This window comes from Podarcis cretensis (genome assembly GCF_951804945.1).
Source record: "Podarcis cretensis genome assembly, chromosome: 9".
NCBI classification, from domain to species: Eukaryota; Metazoa; Chordata; class Lepidosauria; order Squamata; family Lacertidae; genus Podarcis; species Podarcis cretensis.
The window spans coordinates 52,739,688-52,765,362 of NC_137178.1; the positions used below are offsets into that span (position 1 = coordinate 52,739,688).

A 25,675-nucleotide genomic window follows, 5' to 3' on the forward strand; every position below is an offset into this window, starting at 1 on the left:
CTCAGGCTGCCAGCAGACTCCTCGGCTAATCTTGGATATGCCGGCAGGCTAGCTAGGCGGCCGTAGCCGCTTACTCTCTAGCTAAGGTCAAATCTTCGTCTGATAAATGGTAGCGACTGGCAATGCCGCAAATAGAGCATGTAATCCCCGCAGATTAGATCTCGGATCTTTTTGCCTTTTCTGTCGCCATCACCCAGCGTCAAGAGAGCCCCTTAAAGGTGTGCTATAAACATTAAGAGCTTCCTCCTCCTTCGATGGCTCCTTCACGAGGCTGCTCAAAGGGTTTTGTAAATAAGATCTGCTACAATCAGTGTAAATAATGCGATCTCTTGGTTCCCAAATTCCTCGTGGCATCTACACAACCGTTGCCTTAAACTTCCCTTTCAAGTGAGTTATGGCTGACTGAGTGTTTAAGTTGCATTCCCAAAAGCCTTAAGGAGTAGTCTTAATATGGTCTCTAATTTGGGGTTAAGTCTCATTAAGAAGTGGAATCTTCCGATTAAACGTGCAAACCCCTGTGTTGCAAGGCTACTGTTCAATACACGCTTATCACTCAATCCCATTGTTTTGATTTCTGAGGAAATGCATAGGATCATGGTGCAAGTCTCATTTAATTTAACATCCGTTAGGGTTACAGCCTGAAGCAGGATCTAGGCATATTTACTTGAGAATAAGGTCCACATTATATTCAATGGTTATATAAAATAATTAGCAATAATTATCAAATGTAAGGTCCCACACTTAGGCAGGAATAAGCAGCTGCACAAATATAAAATGGGCGACACTCTGGCCTGCCAGTAGTAAATGTGGTTCTTAGTAGACCACAAGCTTAACATGGGAAAATAGTGTGATGCAGCACCCCCCCCCAAAAAAAAAGGAAAATAAAAAAAACTAATGCTATTCTAGATTACATCAACAGAAGACCCAACTTGAAAGAAATGAGATGCCAGCTAAAGATCAGGAAGAACTTTCTGACAGCAATGGTAGCCAACCCACAAGGGATACAGGGCTAGGTGGACGAGTGGACAATCATTATCTCCAGGATGTTTCTAACATGAAACATTAACTGCCCCCCCCATGGTATAGCAGAAGCCTTGCTATGCTTGCATGAATTTGCAGACTGCTAGGGTAAGAGAGATAAGGAGCGCAGGTGGCGCTGTGGGTTAAAGCCTCAGCGCCTAGGGCTTGCCGATCGAAAGGTCGGCGGTTCGAATCCCTGCGGCGGGGTGCGCTCCCGCTGCTCGGTCCCAGCGCCTGCCAACCTAGCAGTTCGAAAGCACCTCCGGGTGCAAGTAGATAAATAGGGACCGCTTACCAGCGGGAAGGTAAACGGCGTTTCCGTGTGCGGCTCTGGCTCTGGCCAGAGCAGCGATGTCACGCTGGCCACGTGACCCGGAAGTGTCTCCGGACAGCGCTGGCCCCTGGCCTCTTAAGTGAGATGGGCACACAACCCCAGAGTCTGTCAGGACTGGCCCGTACGGGCAGGGGTACCTTTACCTTTACCTAGGGTAAGAGAGATAAGAATCTACCAGTTTAGCAAATTACAGGAAATGTGACCTTTTAGGGTTTGGAAAGTACATAGGTACTGTAACAACAGAGCATGACAGGAAGCTAGGTGGCTTTCCAAAACCATATAAGAAACTGCTAATGCAAGCACGGAACAAACATGAGAGCCCCCACAAGTGGTGAGAAGATCAGAGCTTAGCATGCGCTTGTCTGTGCAGAACTTTAGCCACTTAGTAAGCTTTTAGGGACGCGGGTGGCACTGTGGGTTAAACCACAGAGTCTAGGACTTGCCGACCAGAAGGTCGGCGGTTTGAATCCCCGCTCCCGTTGCTCGGTCCCTGCTCCTGCCAACCTAGCAGTTTGAAAGCATGTCAAAGTGCAAGTAGATAAATAGGTACCGCTCCGGCAGGAAGGTAAATGGCATTTCTGTGTGCTGCTCTGGTTCGCCAGAAGCGGCTTAGTCATGCTAGCCACATGACCCGGAAGCTGTATGCCGGCTCCCTCGGCCAATAAAGCGAGATGAGCGCCGCAACCCCAGAGTTGGCCACGACTGGACCTAATGGTCAGGGGTCCCTTTACCTTTACCTTTATAGGCATCGGGTGTGAGCTCAGGCATTTTTGCAATATGTATAAGTATCTGCTTCCACCAACGTGAGGTACACAGCCTTTGTGATCTTATTCACCCTGTGTCTAGATTGATGCATCTCTCAAACTTAATACCTTTTCCACCCATCATCTCCTCAATTGGCTTTACTGCAGGAGGCAGTGCCAGAGACCCTTTTGGGGGTGGGGGGTGTTACAGTAAGAACTGTTCAACAGTGGAACTGACTCCCAGGAGAGGTGGTGAACTCTCCTTCACTGGAGATATTAAAGCAGAGGTTGGATGACCACCTGCCATGGATGCTTTAGCTGAGATTCCTGCAGCGCAGCGGGTTGGACTAGATGACCCACGGTACCCCTTCCAATAATACAACCCTGTGAACTCACGGCCATGCATAGGGTTGGGCTGCATAACTTTTGGTGCTGAAAGCGCCCTGCTATCACCCTTTATCTTGTAGCTGGGTTGCAGGATGCAGCTGGAAACACGCGCATTTTGCATGCTTCTCAAATCACAACCAGGCATTGCAAAACGCAGGAGGATTTGCAGACTTCCGCTGGAGGGAGCACTTCTTTTTCTTTTCCTGAGAAGCGAAAACCCACAGGACGGAGCCGCTGCGCGAATCTCAGCGCTAAGATTGACACCGCAACCAGCCAAGGGGAGGAAGGTAAGCGCTGGCCCGGAGCTGCTGCCTTTACGCGGCTGGTCCCGCCTTGCCCGCTGGAGCACACATGGCTCGGTTTCCAGCAGTTGCTGTCATTCAGGCGCTCCCTCCTCCTCCTCCTCCTCCTCCGCCTCCTCCTCTCGCCGCCGCGGCGCGCAAACAGGCTCAGCGGGGCCTCCGCCGGCTGCTGCGCGAGATGCGATGAACTAGAGAGCCGCTCGCCGCGAGGGCAGCAGCAGCAGCTTCTTTTGTTCGCAGTTAGGCGGCCCGGCTGCGTCGCTGTAGCTGCGCGTCCCTTCGGGGATCCCGGGCATGAGCCCGGCCGGCTGCCTGCGCCCATGCGGGGCTTTGAGTCTTGTTGACGGGGGGGACGCGACCTTGCGAGGGGGCCCCCGCGGCGGGAGATGCGCTGGTTCCCGGAGACGCCTGGAGCAGCATGTTCCCCGATGCCGACGCCGCTAACGTGTCCTCCTCCAGCAGCAGCAGCAGCAGCAGCAGCAGCGGGCAGCTCGATTCCGCCGCCACCGGCTCCCCTGCAGCTCAAAGTCCCGGCCAGTCGTGCGGGAGCGGCAGCGTCCCGGCCGCCGCCGCCGAAGAGGACGACGAGGCGGCGGCGGCGGCGACTGGTCGCGGCTTGCCCTGCTCCATGCTGGCCGCCGGACTGGGGGTGCTGTTGTTGGCGGTGTCCCTCTTCCACCTGGGCCAGCAGAAGGACGGCGAGGAGGCGGCCGAGGCTGGCGGGCAGCCCAGCCTGGCCTTGCTGCTGCTCCAGCTGGCCCTTTACCTGGCCTGCGCCGCCAGCGCCTTCGTAGTCGGCACCTTGCTGGCTCTCGTCAGCCGGAGCCGTGGCCGTCTCAGACCCCCGCCGGATTTCCGCGCTGCCTGGAACTGCCGCTACCCGGGCAGGGAAAACGCCGCTCCCTTACTGCAAGCTGCCGTGGTAAGCAAGTGCCCCTGCCATGGACCCCTTGCCTTGCGCCGAATTAAGTTTTCCAGACTCTTTTCAGAGTGCATTCCTTGCCTTCCAAAGCAGGGCTGGAGTTCAACCCAGAGTTGCCCGCGTTCTGTGCTCTCTTTTCCTGAGTTCTCCTTGGGTTCTCAGCTCCGTGGGGTGGACAGTGCCTCTGAGCCCATACAGAGTATATTTTCTTCCCGACTTGGGAATCGCAGAGATGTTCAGCCTTCCCCAGACATCTGGGGTTCAACTGTAGGCCTCCCGGGATAGTATGTTCAGGTAGACTGTAGTCCAGGCGTCTTTTTATTATTATTTAGCAAGTAAGTGTAAGATGGTCTAGGCTTGATTCCTGCCCCCACCTCAATATCTCATACCAAAATAGGAATAAGGGGGGAATCTGTGTACCTGGACTGCCCGTGTGCCTGCTTAGCGGCCTGAAACCTAATTTCATCTCCCGCTTCCCTGCTGAAAGATGACTGTCTCCTATTATTCACCTGTGCAGTGACAGTGCAGCTGCTCCAGTTATTTTGGCTGCAGTGCCCGAAGTAGCAGAGGATTATTTCAGGCCTGCAAGCTTAATACTGGTAAACTTGTTCAAAGCAGGATTAACAACAAGCAACACTAGGAAGTGTGTGCTGTTGATAGGTTTTAATGCTGCCCTGCAATGGTTGTATTTCGTTTGGGTTACTGCTTTCTCACTGTTTTTATTCATTTAAACCACGTGTCACTCAGATAACCCTTTGGAGCAATGCAGAAATACAGTAAATAAATAGAACTGGTTCAGTAGGCGAAGCTGGCCAATTTCAAATGTGTGTTCCTAAATACTATGTGCTTATGAATAAAAAGCAGAAAGACATATCTCCCTATTCAGTTGTTTAATTTGAGGTGTTCTTTTGTCAATTTGGCTTTTATATTATAGCTGGCTGAACAGGCAGGGTGACACAGCCCACTTATATGGCAGTGGTTTGGGGGGTGCCATTAAAGGGAGGCCAAATTATGAGAAGCAGCAGATGAGGATGAAGGCACCATATTGTACAGGATTTTGATGGCATTGAAGGATCTGCACTTCATTCTTACTTTTGGTAAGCTTTTGTTTACCACTACAAAGGGGAGCTTGCAGAGTGGATTTTTTCTCTATACCAAAACACGCACACACCTGTGCTCCCTAAATGTAGAAAGTTAGATGTTCACCAGCTCCGGAATATCTAGTTTTCTACATTGAGACAACCATGCCGGCTGAAGTGGTGCAGCCCACACAGATTTGTATGTATGCAAATCTAATGCGTCATCAAATCTAATGCACACCTCAATTTTTGAAACCTTGAAACCAGAAAAGTATTTCATGGCGAATGTATATGTGCCATCAAATCTAATGTGCACCCCTAATTTTCGCGACGTAATTTGGCCAAAAAAGGTGTGCATTCAAGTAAATACGGTACTGAAGAACCGTCATTCCTTATTTGCTGTGAGGATAAGTGAGAAACAGTGTTTGAATTGCCACAGATAATTTTGATTGTAGAGTGTCAGATCTACTGAAAACAATTCATAATGTTGATCATACAGGAGTTTAAGCCTGCTTCATACGCAACAATTTTCCTATATTACTTTTCTCAAGGAAAATGTACCCCACCCTGTGATTGCATGTAGTATCCTGGGGCCAGAATAGACAGATGTGTTTGTTGCACATCATAGTATACTCTTACAAATTATATCCAGAGGGGAATAATCAGTGTGAAGCACAGTAGATGAACGTTTGGTTGAGAGCTCACATATAAATAGAAGCTAAACTTGTAATATTTTTTTACTTATTCTGTAATTGGACAGACAGTGCCTTGAATTTTATGTGTCTATGATGTGGGTCAACTGATTTGTTGGCCACCACAAGCCAGCTACTATAATCACAACAAAATTCTGGACATGATATGCATAGTAGTAATGTACACTGATTTGAAACCTACTGATTATATCATCTGCCTTGCATATCAGACAAAATTATTTTGCATTGTTGGCATTGGGACTAGGCATATAGTTGGATTTATCTCCCCCATTAATGGGATTTCCATGTGTATATCTATTCTCTCTCTCTCTCTCTCTCTCTCTCTCTGTGTGTGTGTGTGTGTGTATAATTGGAAAAATTCTGCAGTAGAACCTGCCTTAGCCTGCAGTTTTAATTGGGAACTTCTTTGAATGAGAGCTGTCTTATCGTTAATCTGGGCAATTTATTAAACCATCCACTAATGGTGTCGGCCTCCAAACTCAATGGATTTTGTTGTGCTGCAAGACTTGAATTGATTTGGCTCGTCACTTGCAAACCACTAAAGATCAAGACTATTTTATTTGGCTTTAATATACTTGCTTGTTTAGCAAGGGTGGAATAAATGGCAGGCTGTTTGTTTTACCCTTGTAAAAATGGAGAAGGTGCCACCAAAAGCATGCCGCATGGGATGTGAGGGCTGATCCACAGGTAGCTGCTGTTACTCCCCGGATCATTACAGACCAAACTGCTAGTTCTTTATCTGCTAATGTAGCTTAACTGGAAGTACACTCAAAAAATCCCCATGAAATTACTCCAGTCCAAGTCCTAGCTATGTAGCAAGGGTGTTGCAAAAAAAGGCCGGCGAAGTTACTGACCCATAAAATACTTTTTAATCTGCTTGTCTTTTTGCAAGAGCTAATTGGATATACTATTGTTTAGCTTTGTGAAGTAATAGTCATAGAATATAATAAACTTTTGGATCCTTAGTGCTTTGAATACTTAGACTGCTAATTGGCCTTTAGCACTAGAATCGGTTTCATTCTGAAGTGTGACCTAATGTGTAGTTTATTGATAACAGCTATCTTTTGCCTTCCAGTTTTGAAGAGTGGGTACTCCTTGTCCTTGTTGCTTGGATTCTGTCTCTAGATAACATTCTTAGATGAGAGCAGCCTCTTGATTACTTGCGGAAATGTAACCTTGCAATTGCAAATTCTCTTGCATTTGTAGGCAGTAGAATTAACTCCTTCACAGCCCTTTCACTTTTTATGTGCCTCTGCTAGCTGTCATTTTTTGAGGGGTGGAGCTTCCCTTATAAATGCTGCTTTTCTCCTTTATGGTTGCACTCTTTTATAAGCACCTCTAGTCTTTTATACGCACCTCTAGTCTTTTCTGGGGACGCCGCGGGTGGTGCTGTGGGTTAAACCACAGAGCCTAGGACTTGCCGATCAGAAGGTCGGCAGTTCGAATCCCCATGACGGGGTGAGCTCCCGTTGCTCGGTCCCAGCTCCTGCCAACCTAGCGGTTTGAAAGCACGTCAAAGTGCAAGTAGATAAATAGGTACCGCTCCGGCAGGAAGGTAAACGGAGTTTCCGTGCACTGCTCTGGTTTGCCAGAAGCGGCTTAGTCATGCTGGCCACATGACCGAGAGGCTGTACGCTGGCTCCCTCGGCCAATAAAGCGAGATGAGCGCCGCAACCCCAGAGTCAGCCACAACTGGACCTAATGGTCAGAGGTCCCTTTACCTTTGTACTAGTCTTTTCAAGCATCCTTCCCCCTTTCCTTTACCTTTCTATCTGTCTATCTTTATCTGACACAGGCAGGTATGCTTTCGTTGGTGGGTTTTTTAAACAACAACAACACATTTTCGGTGCAGTTTTATAGGTGGCCTTAACAACATCCCATTTATTTTCAGATATTTTGTTAAAGGCCAATCTTGTAACTAGCAAAATGCGCAAGGTTGGTTTCCTGACTGGGAAAGTGGGAGCATCCTTCATTTTTGCCATTTGAGTGAGTCAGGGCAAGGAGTGGCTCTCAAACACAGCTAGTGTTGAAAATCCTAAGGAAATCACAAAGTCCCTCAGACAAAGGCTCTATAATTGCAGCACTTAGTTTCTTTTCTTTCCTGTTCTGCTTTATTTGTTTGCTTGCTTGCTCTTCATTGGTGGCATGCTGAAGTAGGTTCCCTGAAAATGGATAACATTTTATAAAAGCTGCTTAGAGTAGGGTATTTTACACCACGAAAGAGCAGGGTATTTTACTTGTTGCGAATGCTCTGTGTTTAAGAGAAATTCCAAAATCCATATTTGTTGCTGTTGGTATCCATCTATCTTGAGAGACAATGGAGTGTGCCTCCGGGGGTGAAATAACTGAAGTGACATTTCTGTAGTACAAGCCTGGGCAGTTTGTATGGAGGTCCTGCTAGGGTTGCCATGTGCCCTCTTTTTCCTGGACATGTCCTCTTTTTCAGGGGTAAAATTTGGGACAAATTGCATTTACAGTCATACCTCAGGTAACAGATGGTTCAGGCAGGTTGCGTTTTTTTGGGTTGCGGACCGTCGAAACCCGGAAGTAGTGGAACGGGTTACTTCTGGGCTTCAGCGGTCGTGCATGCACAGAAGTGCTAAATCGTGCTTTGCGCATGCACAGATGCGCTGAATCGCAACCCACCCATGCACAGACACGATGCTGCAGGTTCGCAACCCGAGCGTCCACTGTATTTGCTTAGCATCGTCTTTTTTGCTCTTCAAAATATGACAACCCTATCCTGGGCTGCCCAGATGACAAGACACCCCCCCCCCCAGGGCCTCACATGTGGTCCAAAGGAAAGGAGAGCAATTTGTTTGGCACCAAGAGTTGCCAGAAGGAGGCATTCAAGGCATCATCCAACCATCTTAGGGACTCGGCATCGCTTCTCGGCATTTTGGCTAAGATCAAGGGGACTCCACTCTGGATGTGTGTAGAGTGGAAATAACTTGTATACAATATGTTCTACCTGGTTCAGATTCTTATTTGTTACAGGCAACCAGTCCAATACTGGTTTTTATTTCTTTTCTTACGGTTGTTTCTCTTACTTTTCTTACATCCTGGAACCATAGCTGTGTTATGGAAACCCCGCCAAATGGGTGGGGTACAAATAATAAATTATTATTATTATTATTATAGCTGTCAATTTTTCCCTTTTCTTGCGAGGAATCCTATTCGGAATAAGGGAATTTCCCTTAAAAAAAGGGAAACGTTGACAGCTATGCCTGGAACTCTAAGGTTCCTACAACAGGTCTCTGTTCCAGGCGTTGACCAGACCTGGATTTTCTTAGTTTCCTCATGGTGGATGCTTGATACTCTGGTCAGGACATGCTTTGGAACTTCAGTTTCAGATTGTAAAAATATAGTGGCAATGGAAAAATCCACCTGTTTTCTACTCTTGAACTATTGACAGCACAAATGGGTAAAGTATGAAGGGGTAATTAATCTGGGTTTTTGTGTGTGTGTAATGATTGATTTGTAGACATTTTAATAACATTTCAAATTGTAGGTGTTTTGTAGACCGGAAATTATTATCTGCAGGGTACTATATTTTGTTTTTATGGTTAATTGTATTGTAACTTTTATTTATTTATTGCTACCATAGGCAGCCTAGAGAATCTCGTTCTGGGTGGGATATAAATAATCCAAGTAGATAAATATTATCCATAAAATGTAATGGAAGTATTTGTAGTCAGAACTCAGAACGTCACTCTAGTTTGTTGGGGATGAACATTATTCAGCCAAAGGAACACATTCCTTCATGAGCAATATTGCATACTAGTGGTGGGTGCAGCCACATAAACACATCTTTCTATCCAGACAGGCCAGTGGCATTACCACAGTTCTGTTTTACGTTTCAGCCAGGCAAAAGCACTTGAGGATAGACAACAGAGCCCGAGAAAAGTTATGGCCTTGAGAGAGCCCTGAGAGCTGGGAAGCATTTGACCTTCAGGCTTGAGATTTCCCACGCCCCCCTTTTGTTCTAATTTTTCAACATTGGTGTGAGTTCTGTTGCTGTAAGCACATTTTAAATAGAGCACTCTTGTAGGTCAGTGAGAAGCAGTTCCATGCGATAAGATTTGTTTTGTATTGCTTAAATCCTTTCCCAGCAAGCCTGTACTCTTTCTAGTAAGGTATTTATTGTCATGATTTTTTTTAAAAAAATGTTATTTAAGGATTCAGAGTTCATTCATTCTAATAAGTAACACCCACCCACACCCTGGCTTCTCCGCTATTTGGTTCAGGGGGAAGTTACCCAATATTAGCTTACTTGTCATTCAAGCCTGAGATTCAGATAATTGTGTAACTAATTCCCAGATGCTGTGGGCTCATTTGATCCGAACATCCAACTCCGTGTGATCATAGTAAATCGCTTTTGAATGAGGGGACTTTTGTGATACAGCATTTGGGAGAGGGTGGTCTGAGGGTGTTAAAAACAACAACAGAAATCTCTTGAGTATCCCTAAAGTAGCATAAAATATCCCTACATTAGCTTTTTAGATCCTAGTCCAAATAAAAGATAAGTGTATTCTACATTTTATGTTTATGTTGTGAGGTAAAAGAAAAAGGTAAAGGACCCCTGGACGGTTATGTCCAGTCAAAGGCGACTATAGGGTGTAGTGTTCATCTCACTTTCAGGCTGAGGGAGCCGGCGTTTGTCCACAGACAACTTTCTTGGTCATGCGGCCAGCATTACTATACTGCATCTGGCACAACGGGACATCATGACAGAAACCAGAGCGCACAGAAACATTGTTTACCTTCCCACCACAGTGGTACCTATGTATCTACTTGCACTGGCATGCTTTCGAACTGCTAGGTTGGCAGGAGCTGGGACAGAGCAATGGGACTGCCTTTGGGGGAAGGGTGGTATGCAAATTTAATTAATAATCATAATAATACATTTTATAATAATGATTAGGAAGCAGTTAAGACATGTGTACTTAAAGCAACAAAAAAGTGGCCTTCCTGTGTATGTGAATCTGAGAATAGGCCATATATTTCAGTTTAATAAGCTGAGATAGGAGCAGTGCTGTTTTTCTAGAAAAAGAGGTGCCAGAACTCATTGTGAACTTCTCTGTTTCTCTCTTAGAATGGCAATAGCACCCACCTGAGAGGTGCTGGAGCTGAGCTCCTGTGAGCTCTGGCTGGGAAAAAAAGCCCTGGATAGGAACAAACCTTTGCCCACCATATATGCCCCCTTCAGTCCTTCCTTTGTAGCATTAGTAATCAACATAGAAGCCTTTTTCCATAGTTGAAGTTGGCTTTACATCCTGGCTTCTTTGAAAACTAGTAACCTGTAGTTTTCCAGTTTGTACAAAATGGGAAATGCTAGTTATTTAGAGTCTTATTGGGTTGATTGCTTCTACAACAGAAGGGCTGTGGGCACAGGAAAAGCTTTGTTCATATGTCCGCTTATTTGGCCAAGAGGATCATTATCCAAAGCAGGCCCGAGAACTAATACCAAAATGTTATTAGAAGCAGCAACTCTTCATTATAAAACTTAAATCTGGCATTAATTGACACCCAGAGTGAGAGGGCAGGATCCACTGAGGAATATTAATTGTCTCAATATTTAACATTAAGCATGTGTGACTCATCTAGTATTGCTCCTTCACAACCTGAGTTTTTCATTTGGGCCCTAGAGTGAAATAAGATGTTTCTTTTGTGGACAGTCCATCATTTTTATGTTCCTGGCGCTATGCCTGTTTTTGTTCCTCCTCATAATTTCCTAGAAATAGTTGATGGGCTTGTTGGTGGTGCTGGTTTTTCTGTTTCTTTTCATTGACTGAAGATAACCAAGAGGGAGAGATAAATATGCACAGAACTGTGTTTGGTTGCTTGAACTGAATATCTGAGAACGCTTTGCGGAGAGGGCCATAGCTCCTTTGTTGACCTAGTTTAGACCTTTTTTGAAGCCAGTAGAACTGTTCATTTCCACACGTACCTGCCATACAATAACAGTACAGATCAACCATGTTGTCCTGGAAGTAAGTCCTATTGTATTCAATGGGACTTAGGAAAGTAGGGTTAGCACTGTAGCATATGAGGCCCTTCTTTGAGTGCCCTTTACATTTGTGGCATGGCAGGTGGCTGCAGGAAAAAGGACCTTCCCTACTTGATGGTCCAGCCCAAATGTGGAATGGTGCTTTGCTTGGCATTTCAAAGCCAAGCAAATGCTCTTAGTAAAACCTCTCTTGTAGGCTATGCTGTGTGTGCTTATTTCTGCTGCTTTTCGTAATTGCTTTTTTTATATTGTGGCGTTTAATGTTTTGGTTTTAAGAGCCTTTGGAGAGCTTCCAGTTGGACTAGACAATATGGGGGTAGATGGGCCAATGGCATGAGAGTATAAAGTGGTTTCATATGTTCATAACCCTTGAGTGTGATTCAGAAGTGTACATAAGAAAAAAGTACGCTGAGTATACAGTTAACAGCGTACAGCATGCCCATGAAATGAGAGGCCATACTTTCCATGTAGAGCACTTTCATTCCATGTTGCACAGGGGTGGGAAACCTCCAGCCCATGGGCCAAATTTGACCTGCCAAGACTCCCCATTTGGCTCACCAGGGCATTTTGGCCAAGCCCTGCCCTACACCTGCTACCATATATGACACTCACCCGCCCTTCCCCACTGCAGTGGTCCCAGCCGAATTTGAGTCCTTCCCCAAGCTGCTACTTTTAGAACAAAACGAAAAGGGAGATCCTGATCACAGATTTCGCACATTACATCACATCTGGTAGTTTTTCAGGAAACAAGGTAGGATGGGAGTGGTGCTTTTAGTATCTGTAATATTTTGACCGATGAATTTTTTTATACTATATATGTTGCATTTTTGTATGTGTATGTAATGTGATTTATGACATGGTGGCTTGCCTCACACCATCTAAACGAAGCTGTAAATACCTATTCTGAGGGTTGTTGTGATTAAAGGTGTTGCTGGTCATCTTGCACTTCAAAGACAATACTGCTGCTAACTTGGGTGAACAACTAAATCACCCTTTTTGCATAGTGTTGCTTTTAGAGTCACTGGAGATGGAGAAGCTTTGAGGGAGATGGTTTTATCTGTGGAGTTGCACATTTATTGGACACATTCAGCTGTATAAGAAGTCCTCCTAGGTGAGGTGTTGATTCCGATCATGTTTGTCCCCCTTTTGTTTGTCCCCCTTTTGTGTTGGCAGCAAATGTTGAATGTTGACTCCTTGTGACTTCATTTATATGGTTGTATTCTTATCTTGCATACTGTGGCCGTCAAATCTGCTGTGGGTTGACATTTCTAGGAGATGAATGGTTCTCTTCCCTTATTAGTTTACATGTCCTTATTTGCAAATGATAACTTAATTTTCTCGCTTCAGATTGGTCATTTAAGAAACTGAGCAACTTTTGGAGTCAGGAGACTGGCTCGGAGTTTTGGCAAACCTCAGATTTGGAAAGAAAATTACTTTTTAAATGACTGTTAGTTCGTAAGGCTGGGCTAGATGTTTTGAACGTAGTGTATGCTTTGCTGGATTTAACAATCAAATGTCATTATTTAAATACTGCATTCATCCATGTCTTAGGTGTGTGCATGTTTGCTTTCTTTCAGACTCTTTTATCTGGAAACGCACATGAATCTGTCCAGTCAAGGAGACTGATGATTTCTCATAACATGGATAAAGCTCTGAAAGAAGGTAGGACTCAAAGATAATCAGTTATTTGATGAAAAAATATTTCACACCATGGGATTTTGTAAAATAAAAATTTAAGAACCTCCCTCACACCCACCCACAGTACTTTGGGATACATTCAGGTTGCACAACTAGTAGCATGGAATCTGAATGTCAGTAACTGTGCTGTCATTGTTTAAAGGAGATGTATGGTTGGTTGGATCCATTAATGGGGTTCCCCTAACAGAATGGAGTGCTCTTTGGTCTCAACGCTCCCTTTCAGCTGTGAAAGATCAGGGGATCCTTGGGAATAGAGTTGGAGGTGGCATGGGGGACTGCAGTTGGAAACACGCAACAGGCTGGACGCTGGCTAACAAATTGAAGCTTCTTTGGACAAGGCAGAATATGACTACTCGAATAAACAAGAACAGTAGTCTTCATAGTGAGCACACCTGGCTCCTTCCTTTCTACATTTGGAGGTTTATATTACATGCAGGGCTTTTTTCCAGCCAAAGCTCACCGGAGTTCAGCTCCTGCATGTCTCAGGTGGATGCTATTGCTATTCTAAGAGAAGAAGGGAGAAGTTCATGGTGAGCTCCGACACCTCTTTTGCTAGAAAAATAGCACTGATTACATACATACATACATACCTTTCCACAGTTCAAATCTTGCTCAAGGTGCCTTACAATGTGAAAAAATACAGAACTGCAACATAACAAAAGTAGTCATAAACAATAAAGAAAACATTAAAAAATACACAACCAAAATGAACAATTTCCAATAAATTTCCAATAAATAAATTGTAAGAAGTTCTAAAATAAATATACAAAAAAATCAACATCAACAAAAAACCTCAAACAAAGAGTCTGTCCAGCAGCCTCAGTTTTTGTAGTTGAAGTGAGTTCTGCCCTCCCTGTCCAGGCGGAAAAGCCCTGCAAGACAAGGAGCAGGTCTTCTGGGACTCACAGCCAAGATGGTCTATTTCCCCCCTCCTTTTTTTCCTTTTTAAAATTATCACCTATTCAGTACTGGAGAACTGTGCTGCTGGCCTTGAAAATGATCAAGGATCCACTTCCCTTGCATTAGTTTCTTCTTGGAGTAGCCAGGCAGGACAAACACTGCGGGTAAGAGATGTGATTCAATCAAGCAAAGTCTGTAATAGCTGGCTTTTAAAACTCAGGAACCTGTCATCAAAAGAATATACAATGCTGATATATCCCAAGTGTGTCTCTGTTTTATAAAATGTATTGTGCAGCCTAGGAATGATATTCTAAAGGCAGTATCCAAATATATTAATTAAAAAGAGTGAAGACATGGCTTGGATTGAGTTGCCAGCAGATAAAGGATAGTATTTTCTGTTGTCTCTTAGAGAGCTTCTGTCTGTAAATGAATGCTGAATTGCAAAGGCTGTGTTGCAGTGCTAGGGAGTAGCCTTGCATGGGGCTTAACCATGAGCATTCTAATTGTGGAGGCAGGAAGAGTCAGCCATGCAATGTTGGCAATTGGTGTGGTTGCTATGCATTGGGTTGAGATCTACAGTGACCAGAGATAGGAGGCTCGGTGCTAAGGAGCTGTGGGTAGAAGCGCATGGATTTACATTGGAACCAAAACCAGCCAACACTTTGTATTGCATGCCCATCTACAGTTGATAGTGGGTTCAGTCACCTTTAATGTTATGTAAGGTTTGTTACATGAACAAGTGTTGCACCTGTGTGGCCTCTTGTCCCCTCTTCACATGCTCTTCTTAATCAGATAACTGCTCTGGCAAAGTCTGTTAATTTGCTGCTGCATCTAAATCTGCAAACTGTCATTCCTGTGAAAGTGGAAGTAACAGATGTAAAAAAGTGGGAGGTGAACCAACCCAGCTGTCTTAGTGAACAGCATGAGGCTTTTTACTGTAACTCAGTAAGATGTGTCTACTTACATGTGACTATAAAGCAGTTAGGCATGACAAACCAAAAAGGTATGATAGAGCTAGGTAGTTAATAGTTTAATAAAATAAAGCTTAGTTTTCATGTGACACAGTGTGTTTTATCAGTTGTACTAATTAAATTAATCTGTGGGAAATTACCGTATTTTATTTTTACTTATAGTTATAGGCAGCTATTTAGGGTTTCTAGTAAGGTGACTGACAAATGGCAGTTGCAGTCTTACTCTGTGAACCTCCAGCAAGCTTTTTCAAGGCCGTTTTTTCTTATATCATCCCTTTCATATTTTTTGAAAGGTGGGAGAATGCTATACACTGAAGGTGCAAGCAGCCAATGTTTTCAAGCACCAATTGTTCATAACAGTACTCCCCCCCACCCACTTTCCCATGGCTCCTGACTGAATTCTGCTTCATCTTTGGTGTTGCTTTGGTTTCAGTGTTTGACTACAGCTACAGAGATTACATTTTATCTTGGTATGGTCACCTCAGCAGAGACGAGGGACAGCTGTACCACCTGCTCTCCGAAGACTTCTGGGAAGTCACCAAGCAGCTGCGACAGAGGCTCAGTCACATTGATGTAGTTAAAGTCGTCTGCAGCGATGTAGTGAAAGCTTTGTTAACCCACTTTTGTGACCTTAAAGCAGCCAGTTCCAGGTAAAAACATATTCCCCACAACACCCTTATTCCATTTTAGTTTAGCTATTCTCCCCTTCCTCTTTTGCTTGTGTTTGAACCGTGTGGTGTAGTGGTTAAAGTGCTGGACCAGGACCTGGGATACCAGGGTTCAAACCCCACTTGGCCATGAAGCTCACCGGGTGGCCTTGGGCCGGTCACTGCCTCTCAGCCTAACCTTCCTCACAAGGTTGTTGTGGGGATTAAACAAGGAAAGAGAGCCACTTTGAGCTGCTTATAGAAAAAGATGGGATATAAATACCATAGATTCCGGCGTATTAGATGACTGGGCATATTAGACGACCCCCCCAAATTGGCAGCTGGAGCCCGTCGCCCGTACCCAGCGTATAAGATGACCCCCAACTTTTTAATCTCTTTTCCGGGGTTAAAAAGTCGTCTTATACACCGGAATCTACGGTACAAATGATGATTGTGATGATGAAAAAGAATAGTGAAGCCTCCTTTGAGGCAACACCAACAGAAACAACGATAAACAGCAATGATAACTAACTTTTTTGGCATGTATGTCACAATACAAGTCAAACCTCTCAGAGACTATCTATGCCGCTTGCTCCCTCATACATTGTGGTTGGTCTGTGTCTAGTCTACTGAGCTGAACAGGCCCTGGTCAGTAGCAGAAAGGCAATCAGAAGTGTAGGCCTGATCCTACTTTTCTGGCAGGCATATGGACCCTCCTTTTCCTACCTAAATGTATAATGAACTTCTATTGTTTTGGTGCATATGTTACAGGTTTACCTTCTATGCCGTGTGCATGGCAAGGCATTGTTCCCATCAAGGTTAGAATTGTGGCCAATCTCATAAATGTTTTCTGTCCTGTTTCAAAATGATAAACTTCGCCAATTATTCTGTTGGAAGCCACCCAGAGTAGCTGGGGAGACCTGGCCAGATGGGTGGGGTATACATAATAAATTATTATTATTATTATTATTATTATTATTATTATTATTATTCAGCATTTGGGGTGGGGTCATTTAAGACCTTTTTTATCTCAGTTAAAGATGGGCTATGGAGGTTGCCAGAAAGCAAAACTTGGCAAGAGATTTATTTATTTATTTATTTATTTATTTATTTAGAGAATAATGCCACTGATGTGTTATCAGGCATGGATTGCAGTTGTATATTTGTTGTCCACTTCTCTTGCACTAGGAACTGAATCCCTTTGACTTGGGTGTGTTCACTACATAGGCATGGGAAGTATATTGTGAAAGCTGATGTTCTTGCAAAGGGAATTTCCTCTTTGTTCTTGTAGTTTGGGTTTTATTTGGTTGGCCTTGTCATTGGCAGTACCTAGTTGGCAAAGGTGATTAACAGAAACCACAACAAACAGGGAAGCAGCAGCAGCAGCATCTTAACCCCCCCCCCAATCCAAATTAAAGTATATTTGTGTGGTTGGACCCATGGGCTAGCTAGGCGACTGCTTGGAATCTCTTGAACTACATCCTTTTGGAACACAACCTTGTATTCCCCCCCCCCCCCCCGTTGCACATTGAATGTGGCCAGTTAATAGCTGTGTAGCTGGTATATGTGAGTCCTTGGGATGCGGCAGATCTCCATGTGGCATTGAAGCTCACTGCATGACCTCCTGGCCAGTTTGTTTGTTTATCTTGGAGATGCTCTTGATGCAATAGATTAAGAACCAGGTTGCTATGTGGCTTTCTCTAGCAGAGAAAGAAAGCTCCTTGACCTATTTTTATTCCAGCCTTCAGTATGAATTCCCAGAGTGCTTCACATAAGAGGAAAATGCAAATTTAAAAACCCAATTAAAATATAAATAAAACAAAACTGAATAATAAAAAATACAGTTATTAAAAGGCAGCAGGATCTTAAAAGCCAGGTAAAAAGGATCAGCAGGACTAAAACTATAGCATGCGCAAATAAAAAGGTCACCAAAGTAGGCACTAGATGTTTCTTTTGCATAACCTACTTCTTAAGGATGTTCTGTGTTTAAAAATGGGGCAGCTGCTTTGAGCTTTCTTGCTGGGATACCGGTATAGCACAGTAATATTACATATGTGCCCTTTTAGATATTTACAATTGAATGCCCAGTTGGGAATTAAAACATGGAGACTTAACAGGATTTCACTGTGTTTTAAAATCCATGCAAACTTTTAGTGCAGTGGTGGGGAACATCTGGCTTGCCAGTCTGATTCTGCCTGCCATGGTTCCCGGTTTTACCTATGAGAACCTAACACTTGCTACTCACTTTGTTGAATTGCAGTTAGTTTTAACTTTCTGACAGACTCAGGTAATGAATCAAGACATGAGTTTGTTCCAGTTGCACATTCATTATAGCTTATGTGACTTGGGCACACTCTTTGCTCTTGCTTACACCCTCAGGAGGGATCACTTGCAAGTTGCTAACTTGCCGTTGATAGCCTGGTAAAGTACTGCAGGAAAATGCAGAGAACAAACATGCCTTGCAAACTAGGTTGAAGGATAGGTAAGACTACTGCTGTTGCCATTTTCTTTCTCCTCTTCTGTTAACAGCTTTTCCAGTAGTCATTTTAATGCATGTGGTAGACATGGGAAACATGAGAGGGTTTTTCTTTGCAAATAGTCTCAAGGCCAGCCAGAAATATTAAAGCAATTAAGAAATAAAAGCTGAAATAGCTGACTTGGTAGCTAGATGGTCTCTCTCTTAGCAAATGAAACAAAACGGAAACATCCATATCTATAGGATTTGTGTTTTCTTGCTAGTGCCCTAAATTATACCTTTTCCCCCGGAAAAGGGTTCTAGCAGATCAAACTTGCTTTAATTCTGCCAATCTCTTAAGAAGCTGAGGCAATGCAGATAAAGAGATGTACAGCCACTTCTGCTCCCTTGTGAATTACTTAGCAGTTTGCTGCAGCCTTGTGTGGAAGCCCTGGTAGATACACAGTACAGTCCTGTGAAAAATGTCTTTTTAGATTTACTGCAGCGTAAACATCTTTCAGATTTATCTCCTGCCTGTTGGGGAGCCCCTTTAACACTGTCAAGATGATGAAGAACCAAAATGGTTTCAGGATTTATTTTTATTTTTTTTAAGTTGCAATTAGAGTTAATAGGAGGCTAATATGAATGTGATCTCAGGTTTCCTTGGAAAAGACTCTCACTTGCACACCTTGATCAATTACCCTACTTTCTAAACAGATTTTTGGCGTTTAATGCCTTTTAAAATGCCACTCTCAGCATGCTTGTCTCAGCCAATGGTAATAGACCCATTTCCTTTGCACAACTGGATAAAGGTATCAAAATGGCCCCACCATCCTTCTTTCCAAGCCATGGTGGCCCGAGGTTGCAAGGCTGTCCTTGTGCATTCAGGAAATATATTTTTGACAATGGAGTACAATGTGCAAAGTTAGAGCAATTTGCAGGATGAGGGAAGACAAGTAGCCTGCTTCTTACTTCTCCTTGGTCCAGGATTGTTCCTCCAGAGACTGACTTGAAAGCCTTGGTTGATTGAGAATGCTTAGCCAGCTCTGAATAATTTGTCAGGGGTTTGGACTAAGTGTCCCCTACACTGTGCTTTTCCTGAGCTCAGTTCCTACCCTACTGATTGTCCCAGTGATTGGGAAGTTACATGGTCTCACTTTCTTTTTGCTATGAAAGCTATGGGTGGGTGGGCTCAGAGGAATGGACGGCTTTCTTTAATTATCAGGGTTTATTTAGGGGAAAGGAAACTGAATGTATAATTCAATGTCTTTTACTCTACAGTTTGATCTAACTGTGGTTTGCACAAACTATAGCTTTCCTTTGAATAAGGAATTCAGGTTGTTTTGAACTTCAAATAGAAACTTGAAACTTCTTCCCTTCACACATCAAAGACTGAGACAGAGGGGAAGTGTGTGAACCCAGGACTTAGGTCTGCTTTTCCTAATAAACTGGATTTAAACCATGGTTTGGTGTTGCATCTCAACTGGGCTGGTGTGTTTCATGAACTGTAAATGATTTTTATTTTAGGTGATGTTTGATTTTGTTCTGTCTTTGTTGTGAATGCTGTACTTTGTTCCTGGTAGGCCTCTCCTTTTACATATCACCTGCTGCCTGAAAATGCTGCATCAGAACATGTTAGAGCTTTATGGAATACTTTCTTGCATGCATTTTATTGCAAGAGCTGCGTCAAGGATTTTCAAACACCTGCTAAGATAAACTTATCCAGTACATGTTTGCATACTGGCCCTCTTATGCAAGCATACGCTGGAAGTATTTTACTGGCTGACTGGAAATGGAAATGAAGCTCTGGTCTGGGCCTTTTTCTACAGCATTTGCAAAGCAGGCCTCAAACTGACAATTGCAAGCTCCCTTGCAAGCTGACGGCTTTTCAATAACAAGATGGACCAAAATGAAAATCTGTGATAAATGCTTTGTATGGAAATTCTGTAAAATAGACATTGGAGCTGTTGAAAAATACATTTGCATATGTTTGTTTGAACCAGTTCATTGAGCTTTTTAAAGTTTATCTGGTTTATTCAAAGCAATAGATAGCATAAAGCTGAAGTGAAGCCTTTCAAATTCCTCCACAGACATGTTAGAGGAGGGAACACAGGGATGTGAGATCTGATGCTTGTCCCCATAAACCTTGTCCCCACAAACTACTAAATCTCACCATGGCATAGTGTTGTGAAACCACAGGTGTGTGTGTGTGTGTAAGAAATTCAGAAATGTTCATAACTTTGTTAACATTGCAAAGTCCAAGTGATTTAAATTGCTGTTTTCCTTTTCTTTCTATAACGAATAAAGAAGAAGGGAGGGGCTTCCTGTGGGGAAATGTACAACTAAGTCATACTGTAACTAAAAAAAATAAATATATTGCATGTAACATTCAACAAGGGCAGTGGATTTTATAGGTAGCTGGCTTTCTTCTTTTATGGTTCGGGAATCTTCAAGCAGTGATGACTAGAGGATGATTAACTTTCTGCTGCTCCTCTTTAGACTGGAAGAGCAGCCACGGCCATTTTTATTGCATCCGTGCTTGAGGAACTCTGATGAAGAAGCAAGATTCCTGCAAGCATGTTCTCAAATTTTGGTGTATTGTCTTCTGCCCTCAAAGGATGCCCGGTCGCTGAGCTTGCGCATAGTCCTTGCAGAAATACTTGCATCAAAAGGTAATTATAGGCCAGGTCAAGTGTTTGCTCACAATTAGAAAATCAGCCTGCACATTTATTTATTTATTTCATAAAATTTATACACCGCTTGAGTCTTAAGAAACCTCAAAGCAGTTCACAAAAAAGAAAGAAAATCAAGAAAAATTCACATCCCTATGTCAAAACATACAAAAGTTAAAATAGTTGAAACAGATTAAAATTTCCTCAACAAGGGTTATTGGTCTTTTGGGGCCTGTGGGCACATTTGCAAATTGCAGCAACTGTTGTGGGCACCATGGAGATACAGTCGTATCTTGGAAGTCAAACAGAATCTGTTCTGCAAGTCCATTTGACTTCCAAAACGTTCGGATACCATAGCGTGGCTTCTGATTGGCTGCAGGAGCTTCGGAAACTGCGGAAGCCCCGTTGGACATTCGTTTTCCGAAAGAACGTTCGAAAACCGGAACACTCAATTCCGGTTTTCGATCGTTCAGGAGCCAGAACATTCGACCCCCAAGGCGTTTGGGAGCCTAGGTACAGCTGTACTGCGACTCAGCAAGCATCACAACACCAATGGGATGGTTTTTTGAAGCCTGATTTTAGCAAGGGGAGTGGAACCTGTGGGAGCCGCTTTGGCAACCCTTCCTGTGCATGCATTGACTTTATTGCATCTTGCTTGTTCTGATTTTTAGAGGAGCCCAGGAGATCTCTCTTTGGATCTACAGATTTTAGCCACTGAAAAAGCCGCACGTTTTTCTTGATGTGTACCACAGTGAAGGCTTTCATGCAATGAGGGCAGGCATACAATTAGACTGAAGGCAGCCTGACTCATCAGGTGCATGAGATGAATGTTGCATACGAAGGCCTGTACCACAATAAACTTGTCAGTCTCCAGGGCTTCACAGGCTTTTTGCTGCTACAATCTAATATGGCATTTTTTCTGGAACTCATAAGTGGAAATGTCTATTTCATTTAGAAATAAAGGTGACTTCATTTTAAGTAGGGCCATCAGCTTACCCTAATCAGGTAACCAACCCTGATTAGTTGGTTAATCACCTACCCTTTCAATGATTATATTTGTAAATTAATACTAATTTATTATTTGTACCCCACCCATATGACTGCGTTGCCCCAGCCACTCTGGGTGGCTTCCAGCATATATAAAAACATGGTACAGTGGTACCTCGAGTTACCAATGCCTCAGGTTACAAACGGTTCAGGTTACAAACTCCGCTAACCTGGAAGAGTTACCTCAAGCTAAGAACTTTGCCCCAGGATGAATTCGGAAATCGTGTGCTGGTGGCAAAGTGGCAGCAAGAGGCCCCATTAGCGAAAGCACGTCTCTAGTTAAGAACAGTTTCAAGTTAAGAACGGACCTCTGGAACAAATTAAGTTTGTAACTAGAGGTACCACTGTATTTTCAGTATATTACTGAAACCTCAGTATAACTGTCTCTTTGAGACATTAAACAAATTTACGTGATTTACAACAATAAATAAAAACCACCATTAATTCTTAGAAAAAGAGGCAAATTTTTATATTTTTGTTTTCATTCTTTTACTCATAGGAACAAAGGAAGCTGTCTTATACCATTGGTTCATTTTGGCCAATATTGTCTATGGCAGCTATCTAAACTTTTCAGATCTAGGCTCTACTTTTAACACAAGCATGCATTTGGGAACTTATTTCTTAACATTTTACCATATATTTGCATGGTGGTAGTTCTCCTGTTGTGGACCCACATTGGATCACACCCAACCCACGAGTTGAAGACCAGTGGTCTACAGTGACTGTCAGGGGCTCTCCATGGTGTCAGGATAGGTATCAATCCAAAAGAGTCCCATAAAAACAAGTATTCTCTTAATTTGCAGCTCTTCTGATGTAAAATTTGCACTTGCAGCTATAATGGATTGAATTAAAGATTTAAAGCTTGCTCTCCTATTTTTTTTCAGGGTTCTAGGAAATACTTCATAAGCATGAAGCAACAGTATTTTAACAGACTGAATTTCCAAACTCCTGTGATTATAAACTCCTAAGGTTGTGTGTCACCTCCAGCTATTTTTAGGAAACGTTCTTTAAGGCTACAATGGGATGCACACTTCTTGGGAACAGTTTTCCCACTCGGCACTGGGATTTGTGTCCAAGTTAATAAGATCAAGCTGTTAAGAATTTTAGAAATAGACGTAACCAGCATTTAGAAGTGGTTCATTTGTATCCATAAATTCAGGCTAATATTATTTAGTGCAAAATGTACAGGGTTTTTTTCCCTCGATGAAGATGTCTGCAGCATTACATGTGTGCCGCGTTCTTCTTTTTTAAAACTTCAGTACTGAAACCCATGGTAGAGCTCCTGAGTGATCCCAACTACATCAACCAAATGTTGCTTGTCCAGATGGAGTACCGGGAACAGGTGAACGAGCATCACAAAAGAGCCTACACATATGCTCCTTCTTACGAAGAGTTCATCAAGCTTATTAACAGCAACTCGGATGTTGAGTTCCTCAAACAACTAAGGTAATTCCATGTTTGTTTATAGGAAACTTGACACAAAATAGGTCCATTGGCATTCATTGAATTGGGGGCAAAGTCTGTATCAGAGAGAGAACAGGCATGTTCTAGTTAGTACTTATGGCATGCAGGTAATTGAGGCCGTGGGTAGCTATACTATGACCCATATCCAAAGTGCGTATTCTCCAGCCCAGTGTTACTGGAGGCAGGTGTTTTTGCTTTATTGAACTCACAGGAATAGGCCACACTCATAGGATTTATACCAGGCATGGCCAATCCAGATGGCTTATAGAGTTCCTGAGGCTGCTCACAGGAGTCAGATTGCATGCATGGCCTTATTTCTTTCTCTGTGCATATTGTTGGGTTTTTTTTCCATTTCACCCTTGACAGGAGCTGGAGGCAGGCGTAGGTCAGCAATAAAGCACTCAATGTCAGTGAAGTTAACTGTTTATTGAAAGAAACAAAACAGCTCTGTCTTAGTGGTCACCACAACCCTTCCCAGTATGTCTTGGCCCAGTGAATCAGTTGTGAGGACTGAAGGTCCCTTCTCCTCCCCTGAGTTCTTCCCCAGCAGCCGAAGGCTCCGTTGTCTTCTCTCATTGCTCCGCCCACTTCATTTCTCTGTGTGTTCTGGGAGACCAAGGGGGAGGCTCAGATATATAATCTAGGGCTGGGCAATATCTGGATTTTAACATCGTGATACATCAGCAGCTAAATCCTGCAATTTACTGATATATCACGATGTGTGAAATGTATCTGGACTTCTTCTTCAGAAGCAGATGAGATACATCACTCAGCCCCATACTGCACTGGCTCATGGGAGCTTGATCAGCTGAGGGATGGGCAGCTTCCCATGCCCCTCAGTTGATCAACACCCCCTTCCTCTGGCTTGCATGAGCTGGTGGGGGGGGCGCTTCTTTCTTAAACTATTCAGCTGAGGGGCGGGAATCAAAATTGCAAGATTATAGTCTTTCTGTAAGCCACACATTTAGATAACATACGATTTCTGGTCTTAGTAATATTTTTAATCCTTTAATTATTGTATACATGACTACAAAAATATTCTGAAAACTGCTACAGTCTGACAGCCCTGAGAGTTATAACTGTTATAATCCGTTATGGTGATAATAACTTCTGAGGGATGCATGTTAAATTTTGGTAGTAGAGATGTCGGTGTAAACATTAAACCAATCCAAAATGTCCTATCCTCTATACTGCATAAAACCAAAAACTCTGCTCAGCCCTTCCACTCCTCACTCAAAAGTCTTTCCTTTCATTGTTGCTTATAGGTACTATTAGCCATGAAGCCAAAAAGATCTGATTGTATTCTTCTCTTTGTAACTAGGTATCAGATTTTGGTGGAAATAGTTCAAGCAACCACTATCGGCAGCTTTCCACAGTTGAAAAGGCAAAAAGGTAAGTTGTGTCTTTTCGGGAGGTGTTTAAAACTAGAAAACTTATAACTAATTCTTTACATGGCCATCTGAGATTAAGAGTTTCATGCTGTACCAACTGAACTATCCCATCTGTAAACTGAGAATACTGTTCTTACTTTGTTTATAAGGAAAGCAAACATAGCGGGGAGGCTACATTGCAAAATGCGAGGGGGGTTACCACTGTGTAATATTGCATGCCCTCTTTTACCATCTTGAAATGATGTATATCATCCTAGGATATGGTCATTTTTGTTTTGATGCCAAATTTGTCTACATGCAGAGAGAGTCTAAGCAAAGTATTTTCATTTGATGAAAAATGAAGGCTGGTTGAAAACATGCCTCTCTTAGCCTTCAGCTTTCTACAACAACAATGGAACCACTTTCAAAACTTTTCCAGCATTCGAAATGTTGGTTGATCCATTTCAGTTTTGCTTCACGTACATCATTTTTATTTTACTGAGATGACTGTTCCTTTGTTCAGGGCTGGTACATTTTACTTGCTTTTTGGTTCACTTCTCACATCTGTCCACTTTAGTTATTTGGGGACAAAAGGGCAGACTTTTATGTTGTGGGGTTTTGCCCGCTGGCCATCCATTGTGATAAGCACAATGCACTGCCAATATCAGTACTGGCAAATAAATAACATAATAGAAGATTAATGAATAATGATAAATAAATGGCATAGTGAGAATCCCAGAATAGCATGCTCATCCCCCAAAATCATTTGAATGTTTTTGTGTGCCCTTATGTGGATTTCTGACGTGCTTCATTTTACTTCAGTTTCATTTTAAGTGCATAATTTTCTGTTCCATTTTTGTTACATACTCTAGTTATCTTTCTTTTGTTCCTGTTTCTAAAGGCATGCTTTGAAATGGGTTACTTGAAATAGGTTATTTATT

General features: G+C 43.1%; 1 protein-coding gene across 1 annotated transcript in view; it reads left to right on the top strand.

The window, feature by feature from the left end:
• The first annotated feature begins 2,777 nt into the window (after nucleotides 1-2,777).
• The window catches only part of SNX25 (sorting nexin 25), a 52,383-nt gene continuing 29,485 nt past the window's right edge, over nucleotides 2,778-25,675 (top strand). The window contains exons 1-6 of the mRNA XM_079989912.1: nucleotides 2,778-3,708; nucleotides 13,088-13,172; nucleotides 15,513-15,729; nucleotides 20,681-20,853; nucleotides 23,160-23,346; nucleotides 24,686-24,756. Of these exons, the coding sequence (XP_079846038.1) occupies nucleotides 3,205-3,708; nucleotides 13,088-13,172; nucleotides 15,513-15,729; nucleotides 20,681-20,853; nucleotides 23,160-23,346; nucleotides 24,686-24,756 (1,237 nt within the window). The 5' untranslated portion in view covers nucleotides 2,778-3,204. The remainder of the gene's footprint in view (nucleotides 3,709-13,087; nucleotides 13,173-15,512; nucleotides 15,730-20,680; nucleotides 20,854-23,159; nucleotides 23,347-24,685; nucleotides 24,757-25,675) is intronic.